Source organism: Oncorhynchus mykiss, chromosome 1 (assembly GCF_013265735.2).
Source record: "Oncorhynchus mykiss isolate Arlee chromosome 1, USDA_OmykA_1.1, whole genome shotgun sequence".
NCBI lineage: Eukaryota > Metazoa > Chordata > Actinopteri > Salmoniformes > Salmonidae > Oncorhynchus > Oncorhynchus mykiss.
Window position 1 is genome coordinate 4,178,448 of NC_048565.1, and position 11,979 is coordinate 4,190,426.

The following is an 11,979-nucleotide window of genomic DNA, read 5'->3' on the forward strand; positions in this document are numbered from 1 at the left end:
TGGATACTATACGATGTGACTGGATACTATACGATGTTACTGGATACTATACGATGTTACTGGATACTATACGACGTTACTGGATACTATACGACGTTACTGGATACTATACGACGTTACTGGATACTATACGATGTTACTGGATAAGATGTTACTGGATACTATACGACGTTACTGGATACTATACAATGTTACTGAATAAGATGTTACTGGACACTATACGATGTTACTGGACACTATACGACGTTACTGGATACTATACGATGTTACTGGATAAGACGTTACTGGATACTATACGATGTTACTGGATAAGATGTTACTGGATACTATACGATGTTACTGGATACTATAGGACGTTACTGAATACTATAGGACGTTACTGGATACTATACGACGTTACTGGATAAGACATGACTGGATACTATACGATGTGACTGGATACTATACGATGTTACTGGATACTATACGATGTTACTGGATACTATACGACGTTACTGGATACTATACGACGTTACTGGATACTATAGGACGTTACTGGATACTATACGACGTTACTGGATACTATACGACGTTACTGGATACTATACGACGTTACTGGATACTATACGATGTTACTGGATAAGATGTTACTGGATACTATACGACGTTACTGGATACTATACAATGTTACTGAATAAGATGTTACTGGACACTATACGATGTTACTGGACACTATACGACGTTACTGGATACTATACGATGTTACTGGATAAGACGTTACTGGATACTATACGATGTTACTGGATAAGACGTTACTGGATACTATACGACGTTACTGGATACTATACAATGTTACTGAATAAGATGTTACTGGATACTATACGATGTTACTGGATAAGACGTTACTGGATACTATACCATGTTACTGGATACTATACGATGTTACTGGATACTATACGACGTTACTGGATAAGATGTTACCGGACACTATAAGACGTTACCGGATACTATAAGACGTTACCGGATACTATAAGTCGTTACCGGATACTACACGATACTACACGATACTGGACACTATACGACGTTACTGGATACTATATGATGTTACTGGATAAGATGTTACTGGATACAATACGATGTTACTGGATACTATTCGATGTTACTGGACACTATACGATGTTACTGGACACTATACGATGTTACTGGACACTATACGATGTTACTGGATACTATACGACGTTACTGGATACTATACGACGTTACTGGATACTATACGACGTTACTGGATACTATACGACGTTACTGGATACTATACGATGTTACTGGATACTATACGATGTTACTGGATAAGACGTTACTGGATACTATACGATGTTACTGGATAAGACGTTACTGGATACTATACGATGTTACTGGATAAGACGTTACTGGATACTATACGATGTTACTGGATAAGACGTTACTGGACACTATACGATGTTACTGGATACTATACGATGTTACTGGATACTATACGATGTTACTGGATACTATACGACGTTACTGGATAAGACGTTACTGGATACTATACGATGTTACTGGATAAGACGTTACTGGACACTATACGATGTTACTGGATAAGACGTTACTGGATACTATACGATGTTACTGGATACTATACGATGTTACTGGATACTATACAATGTTACTGGATAAGACGTTACTGGACACTATACGATGTTACTGGATAAGACGTTACTGGATACTATACGATGTTACTGGATAAGACGTTACTGGACACTATACGATGTTACTGGATACTATACGATGTTACTGGATACTATACGATGTTACTGGATACTATACGACGTTACTGGATACTATACGACGTTACTGGATACTATACGACGTTACTGGATACTATACGATGTTACTGGATACTATACGACGTTACTGGATACTATACGATGTTACTGGACACTATACGATGTTACTGGATACTATACGACGTTACTGGATACTATACGACGTTACTGGATACTATACGACGTTACTGGACACTATACGACGTTACTGGACACTATACGACGTTACTGGATACTATACGACGTTACTGGATACTATACGACGTTACTGGATACTATACGACGTTACTGGACACTATACGACGTTACTGGACACTATACGACGTTACTGGATACTATACGACGTTACTGGATACTATACGACGTTACTGGATACTATACGATGTTACTGGATACTATACGATGTTACTGGATACTATACGATGTTACTGGACACTATACAATGTTACTGGACACTATACGATGTTACTGGATACTATACTATGTTGCTGGATAAGACATGACTGGATACTATACGATGTTACTGGATACTATACGATGTTACTGGACACTATACGATGTTAGTGGATACTATACGACGTTCCTGGATACTATACGACGTTACTGGATAAGATGTTACTGGATACTATACAACGTTACTGGATACTATACGACGTTACTGGATACTATACGACGTTACTGGATACGACGTTACTGGATACTATACGACGTTACTGGATACTATACGACGTTACTGGATACTATACGACGTTACTGGATACTATACGATGTTACTGGATAAGATGTTACTGGAAACTATACGACATTACTGGATACTATACGACGTTACTGGATACTATACGACGTTACTGGATAAGACATGACTGGATACTATACGATGTTACTGGATACTATACGATGTTACTGGATACTATACGATGTTACTGGATACTATACGACGTTACTGGATACTATACGACGTTACTGGATACTATACGATGTTACTGGATACTATACGATGTTACTGGATACTATACGACGTTACTGGATACTATACGACGTTACTGGATACTATACGATGTTACTGGATAAGATGTTACTGGATACTATACGACGTTACTGGATACTATACAATGTTACTGAATAAGATGTTACTGGACACTATACGATGTTACTGGACACTATACGACGTTACTGGATACTATACGATGTTACTGGATAAGACGTTACTGGATACTATACAATGTTACTGGATAAGACGTTACTGGATACTATACGACGTTACTGGATACTATACAATGTTACTGAATAAGATGTTACTGGATACTATACGATGTTACTGGATAAGACGTTACTGGATACTATACGACGTTACTGGATACTATACGACGTTACTGGATACTATACGACGTTACTGGATACTATACGACGTTACTGGATACTATACGACGTTACTGGATAAGACGTTACTGGATACTATACGATGTTACTGGATAAGACGTTACTGGATACTATACGATGTTACTGGATACTATACGACGTTACTGGATACTATACGATGTTACTGGACACTATACGATGTTACTGGATACTATACGACGTTACTGGATACTATACGACGTTACTGGATACTATACAACGTTACTGGACACTATACGACGTTACTGGACACTATACGACGTTACTGGACACTATACGACGTTACTGGATACTATACGACGTTACTGGATACTATACGACGTTACTGGATACTATACGACGTTACTGGACACTATACGACGTTACTGGACACTATACGACGTTACTGGATACTATACGACGTTACTGGATACTATACGACGTTACTGGATACTATACGATGTTACTGGATACTATACGATGTTACTGGATACTATACGATGTTACTGGACACTATACAATGTTACTGGACACTATACGATGTTACTGGATACTATACTATGTTGCTGGATAAGACATGACTGGATACTATACGATGTTACTGGATACTATACGATGTTACTGGACACTATACGATGTTACTGGACACTATACGACGTTCCTGGATACTATACGACGTTACTGGATAAGATGTTACTGGATACTATACAACGTTACTGGATACTATACGACGTTACTGGATACTATACGACGTTACTGGATACGACGTTACTGGATACTATACGACGTTACTGGATACTATACGACGTTACTGGATACTATACGACGTTACTGGATACTATACGATGTTACTGGATAAGATGTTACTGGAAACTATACGACTTTACTGGATACTATACGACGTTACTGGATACTATACGACGTTACTGGATAAGACATGACTGGATACTATACGATGTTACTGGATACTATACGATGTTACTGGATACTATACGATGTTACTGGATACTATACGACGTTACTGGATACTATACGACGTTACTGGATACTATACGATGTTACTGGATACTATACGATGTTACTGGATACTATACGACGTTACTGGATACTATACGACGTTACTGGATACTATACGATGTTACTGGATAAGATGTTACTGGATACTATACGACGTTACTGGATACTATACAATGTTACTGAATAAGATGTTACTGGACACTATACGATGTTACTGGACACTATACGACGTTACTGGATACTATACGATGTTACTGGATAAGACGTTACTGGATACTATACAATGTTACTGGATAAGACGTTACTGGATACTATACGACGTTACTGGATACTATACAATGTTACTGAATAAGATGTTACTGGATACTATACGATGTTACTGGATAAGACGTTACTGGATACTATACGACGTTACTGGATACTATACGACGTTACTGGATACTATACGACGTTACTGGATACTATACGACGTTACTGGATAAGACGTTACTGGATACTATACGATGTTACTGGATAAGACGTTACTGGATACTATACGATGTTACTGGATACTATACGACGTTACTGGATACTATACGACGTTACTGGATACTATACAATGTTACTGGATACTATACAATGTTACTGGATACTATACAATGTTACTGGATACTATACAATGTTACTGGATACTATACAACGTTACTGGATACTATACGATGTTACTGGAAACTATACGACGTTACTGGATACTATACGACGTTACTGGATACTATACAATGTTACTGGATACTATACAACGTTACTGGATACTATACGACGTTACTGGATACTATACGACGTTACTAGATACTATACGACGTTACTGGATACTATACGACGTTACTGGATACTATATGACGTTACTGAATAAGATGTTACTGGATACTATACGACGTTACTGGATAAGATGTTACTGGATACTATACGATGTTACTGGATACTATACGACGTTACTGGATACTATACGACGTTACTGGATAAGACATGACTGGATACTATACGATGTGACTGGATACTATACGATGTTACTGGATACTATACGATGTTACTGGATACTATACGACGTTACTGGATACTATACGACGTTACTGGATACTATACGATGTTACTGGATAAGATGTTACTGGATACTATACGACGTTACTGGATACTATACAATGTTACTGAATAAGATGTTACTGGACACTATACGATGTTACTGGACACTATACGACGTTACTGGATACTATACGATGTTACTGGATAAGACGTTACTGGATACTATACGATGTTACTGGATAAGATGTTACTGGATACTATACGATGTTACTGGATACTATAGGACGTTACTGAATACTATAGGACGTTACTGGATACTATACGACGTTACTGGATAAGACATGACTGGATACTATACGATGTGACTGGATACTATACGATGTTACTGGATACTATACGATGTTACTGGATACTATACGACGTTACTGGATACTATACGACGTTACTGGATACTATACGACGTTACTGGATACTATACGACGTTACTGGATACTATACGACGTTACTGGATACTATACGACGTTACTGGATACTATACGATGTTACTGGATAAGATGTTACTGGATACTATACGACGTTACTGGATACTATACAATGTTACTGAATAAGATGTTACTGGACACTATACGATGTTACTGGACACTATACGACGTTACTGGATACTATACGATGTTACTGGATAAGACGTTACTGGATACTATACGATGTTACTGGATAAGACGTTACTGGATACTATACGACGTTACTGGATACTATACAATGTTACTGAATAAGATGTTACAGGATACTATACGATGTTACTGGATAAGACGTTACTGGATACTATACCATGTTACTGGATACTATACGATGTTACTGGATACTATACGACGTTACTGGATAAGATGTTACCGGACACTATAAGACGTTACCGGATACTATAAGTCGTTACCGGATACTACACGATACTACACGATACTGGACACTATACGACGTTACTGGATACTATATGATGTTACTGGATAAGATGTTACTGGATACAATACGATGTTACTGGATACTATTCGATGTTACTGGACACTATACGATGTTACTGGACACTATACGATGTTACTGGACACTATACGATGTTACCGGATACTATACGACGTTACTGGATACTATACGACGTTACTGGATACTATACGACGTTACTGGATACTATACGACGTTACTGGATACTATACGATGTTACTGGATACTATACGATGTTACTGGATAAGACGTTACTGGATACTATACGATGTTACTGGATAAGACGCTACTGGATACTATACGATGTTACTGGATAAGACGTTACTGGATACTATACGATGTTACTGGATAAGACGTTACTGGACACTATACGATGTTACTGGATACTATACGATGTTACTGGATACTATACGATGTTACTGGATACTATACGACGTTACTGGATAAGACGTTACTGGATACTATACGATGTTACTGGATAAGACGTTACTGGACACTATACGATGTTACTGGATAAGACGTTACTGGATACTATACGATGTTACTGGATACTATACGATGTTACTGGATACTATACGATGTTACTGGATAAGACGTTACTGGACACTATACGATGTTACTGGATAAGACGTTACTGGATACTATACGATGTTACTGGATAAGACGTTACTGGACACTATACGATGTTACTGGATACTATACGATGTTACTGGATACTATACGATGTTACTGGATACTATACGACGTTACTGGATAAGACGTTACTGGATACTATACGATGTTACTGGATAAGACGTTATTGGATACTATACGATGTTACTGGATACTATACGACGTTACTGGATACTATACGACGTTACTGGATAAGACGTTACTGGATACTATACGATGTTACTGGATACTATACGATGTTACTGGATAAGACGTTACTGGATACTATACGATGTTACTGGATACTATACGATGTTACTGGATACTATACGATGTTACTGGATACTATACGATGTTATTGGACACTATACGATGTTACTGGACACTATACGATGTTACTGGACACTATACGATGTTACTGGACACTATACGATGTTAATGGATACTATACGATGTTACTGGATAAGACGTTACTGGATACTATACGATGTTACTGGATAAGACGTTACTGGATACTATACGATGTTACTGGATAAGACGTTACTGGACACTATACGATGTTACTGGATAAGACGTTACTGGATACTATACGATGTTACTGGATACTATACGATGTTACTGGATACTATACGATGTTACTGGATACTATACGATGTTACTGGACACTATACGATGTTACTGGACACTATACGATGTTAATGGATACTATACGATGTTACTGGATAAGACGTTACTGGATACTATACGATGTTACTGGATACTATACGATGTTACTGGATACTATACGATGTTACTGGATACTATACGATGTTAATTGGATGCTGTTATTTTCTGTGTGTAAATGGGAAGGATCTTACTGTTTCTTTCTCTCTCTGTGTGTTTTTGTGTGCGTTGACATGTACATAGCTGCGCTGGTGTGATGAGTGTGTGTGTGTGTCTTACTGGTGACAGCACTGGCGTTGTTGGGTGTGTCAGCTCTCAGGTACTGGGTGGTCTGGGTGGACGGCTGGGACAGGCCCTGGGAACTGCCACTGTCTGAAACACTGGAAGAGAGGAAGGGAGATAACAACAATACTTGTGATGAAAGCAAGGAAGGAGGGGAGAGTGGGAGGAAGACAACAACACCTGCCACTTCACAAACATCATTATTAAAGGTAAACGCTACGTCTCTGCTCTGCTCCTATTGGCCACCTAAACACCTGCTCTGCTCCTATTGGCCACCTAAACACCTGCTCTGCTCCTATTGGCCACCTAAACACCTGCTCTGCTCCTATTGGCCACCTAAACACCTGCTCTGCTCCTATTGACATCGCCCTGGAGTAACCCTGTTGTGTCTATAGACCATAGACTTAGTTAGACAACTCGTCGTTGTATTACGACATTCAAATCACCTGCAGGGCCATTGAGGACATCTCCAGTTTGAATAAGTCCATTTTTTATTCTTCTTTAATGTGTTTGATTCTTTAATGTGTTTGATTCTTTAATGTGTTTGATTCTTTAATGTGTTTGATTCTTTAATGTGTTTGATTCTTTAATGTGTTTGATTCTTTAATGTGTTTGATTCTTTAATGTGTTTGATTCTTTAATGTGTTTGTGTTTGATTAATGTGTGTCTTTACATGAAAAAACTACATTCCATTAGCAGGTACATTAATAACGGGGTAAACCTACTCTACAAGTATGTATTAGGCTGTTGAATCCTAATCAACCCATCCAATGTGAGTACATCTGTTGTTTAATACAGTAGATCAATACAGGTAGAGTACTCTAGCAGTAGTAGATCAATACAGGTAGAGTACTGTAGATCAATACAGGTACTATACAATTGTTTTGATTTTTCTTTTAAAATAGTACTAGGAAGTATTAGCTATTATTACCACATACCACATACTGTAGATCAATACAGTTAGAGTACTGTAGATCAATACAGGTAGAGTACTGTAGATCAATACAGGTAGAGTACTGTAGATCAATACAGGTAGAGTACTGTAGATCAATACAGGTAGAGTACTGTAGATCAATACAGGTAGAGTACTGTAGATCAATACAGGTAGAGTACTGTAGATCAATACAGGTAGAGTACTGTAAGAGTAGTGAAGCTGCTGATGCTGAAATCCCTTGTTAGTAAACAGGCCAAATTAGCGTTCGATTTGCTAGGACTAGTCTGACAGACCTCCCTGGTCTAATTCTCTCTCTGGTCGGGACCTACTGTCTGCTCGTCCTTCATACAGACAGAGAACTCCCTGGTCTAATTCTCTCTCTGGTCGGGACCTACTGTCTGCTCGTCCTTCATACAGACAGAGAACTCCCTGGTCTAATTCTCTCTCTGGTCGGGACCTACTGTCTGCTCGTCCTTCATACAGACAGAGAACTCCCTGGTCTAATTCTCTCTCTGGTCGGGACCTACTGTCTGCTCGTCCTTCATACAGACAGAGAACTCCCTGGTCTAATTCTCTCTCTGGTCGGGACCTACTGTCTGCTCGTCCTTCATACAGACAGAGAACTCCCTGGTCTAATTCTCTCTCTGGTCGGGACCTACTGTCTGCTCGTCCTTCATACAGACAGAGAACTCCCTGGTCTAATTCTCTCTCTGGTCGGGACCTACTGTCTGCTCGTCCTTCATACAGACAGAGAACTCCCTGGTCTAATTCTCTCTCTGGTCGGGACCTACTGTCTGCTCGTCCTTCATACAGACAGAGAACTCCCTGGTCTAATTCTCTCTCTGGTCGTGACCTACTGTCTGCTCGTCCTTCATACAGACAGAGAACTCCCTGGTCTAATTCTCTCTCTGGTCGGGACCTACTGTCTGCTCGTCCTTCATACAGACAGAGAACTCCCTGGTCTAATTCTCTCTCTGGTCGGGACCTACTGTCTGCTCGTCCTTCATACAGACAGAGAACTCCCTGGTCTAATTCTCTCTCTGGTCGGGACCTACTGTCTGCTAGTCCTTCATACAGACAGAGAACTCCCTGGTCTAATTCTCTCTCTGGTCGGGACCTACTGTCTGCTCGTCCTTCATACAGACAGAGAACTCCCTGGTCTAATTCTCTCTCTGGTCGGGACCTACTGTCTGCTAGTCCTTCATACAGACAGAGAACTCCCTGGTCTAATTCTCTCTCTGGTCGGGACCTACTGTCTGCTCGTCCTTCATACAGACAGAGAACTCCCTGGTCTAATTCTCTCTCTGGTCGGGACCTACTGTCTGCTCGTCCTTCATACAGACAGAGAACTCCCTGGTCTAATTCTCTCTCTGGTCGGGACCTACTGTCTGCTCGTCCTTCATACAGACAGAGAACTCCCTGGTCTAATTCTCTCTCTGGTCGGGACCTACTGTCTGCTCGTCCTTCATACAGACAGAGAACTCCCTGGTCTAATTCTCTCTCTGGTCGGGACCTACTGTCTGCTAGTCCTTCATACAGACAGAGAACTCCCTGGTCTAATTCTCTCTCTGGTCGGGACCTACTGTCTGCTCGTCCTTCATACAGACAGAGAACTCCCTGGTCTAATTCTCTCTCTGGTCGGGACCTACTGTCTGCTAGTCCTTCATACAGACAGAGAACTCCCTGGTCTAATTCTCTCTCTGGTCGGGACCTACTGTCTGCTCGTCCTTCATACAGACAGAGAACTCCCTGGTCTAATTCTCTCTCTGGTCGGGACCTACTGTCTGCTCGTCCTTCATACAGACAGAGAACTCCCTGGTCTAATTCTCTCTCTGGTCGGGACCTACTGTCTGCTCGTCCTTCATACAGACAGAGAACTCCCTGGTCTAATTCTCTCTCTGGTCGGGACCTACTGTCTGCTCGTCCTTCATACAGACAGAGAACTCCCTGGTCTAATTCTCTCTCTGGTCGTGACCTACTGTCTGCTCGTCCTTCATACAGACAGAGAACTCCCTGGTCTAATTCTCTCTCTGGTCGGGACCTACTGTCTGCTCGTCCTTCATACAGACAGAGAACTCCCTGGTCTAATTCTCTCTCTGGTCGGGACCTACTGTCTGCTCGTCCTTCATACAGACAGAGAACTCCCTGGTCTAATTCTCTCTCTGGTCGGGACCTACTGTCTGCTAGTCCTTCATACAGACAGAGAACTCCCTGGTCTAATTCTCTCTCTGGTCGGGACCTACTGTCTGCTCGTCCTTCATACAGACAGAGAACTCCCTGGTCTAATTCTCTCTCTGGTCGGGACCTACTGTCTGCTAGTCCTTCATACAGACAGAGAACTCCCTGGTCTAATTCTCTCTCTGGTCGGGACCTACTGTCTGCTCGTCCTTCATACAGACAGAGAACTCCCTGGTCTAATTCTCTCTCTGGTCGGGACCTACTGTCTGCTCGTCCTTCATACAGACAGAGAACTCCCTGGTCTAATTCTCTCTCTGGTCGGGACCTACTGTCTGCTCGTCCTTCATACAGACAGAGAACTCCCTGGTCTAATTCTCTCTCTGGTCGGGACCTACTGTCTGCTCGTCCTTCATACAGACAGAGAACTCCCTGGTCTAATTCTCTCTCTGGTCGGGACCTACTGTCTGCTAGTCCTTCATACAGACAGAGAACTCCCTGGTCTAATTCTCTCTCTGGTCGGGACCTACTGTCTGCTCGTCCTTCATACAGACAGAGAACTCCCTGGTCTAATTCTCTCTCTGGTCGGGACCTACTGTCTGCTAGTCCTTCATACAGACAGAGAACTCCCTGGTCTAATTCTCTCTCTGGTCGGGACCTACTGTCTGCTCATCCTTCATACAGACAGAGAACTCCCTGGTCTAATTCTCTCTCTGGTCGGGACCTACTGTCTGCTCGTCCTTCATACAGACAGAGAACTCCCTGGTCTAATTCTCTCTCTGGTCGGGACCTACTGTCTGCTCGTCCTTCATACAGACAGAGAACTCCCTGGTCTAATTCTCTCTCTGGTAGGGACCTACTGTCTGCTCGTCCTTCATACAGACAGAGAACTCCCTGGTCTAATTCTCTCTCTGGTCGTGACCTACTGTCTGCTCGTCCTTCATACAGACAGAGAACTCCCTGGTCTAATTCTCTCTCTGGTCGGGACCTACTGTCTGCTCGTCC

The 11,979-nt window shown here is 41.1% G+C and overlaps 1 protein-coding gene across 2 annotated transcripts in view; it reads right to left on the reverse strand.

The window, feature by feature from the left end:
- Positions 1-11,979, reverse strand: part of LOC110524778 (receptor like tyrosine kinase) — a 128,624-nt gene that overhangs the window by 50,042 nt on the left and 66,603 nt on the right. For both annotated transcript variants that reach the window (XM_036982788.1, XM_036982740.1), the window contains exon 7: positions 7,863-7,963. In XM_036982788.1, the coding sequence (XP_036838683.1) occupies positions 7,863-7,963 (101 nt within the window). The remainder of the gene's footprint in view (positions 1-7,862; positions 7,964-11,979) is intronic.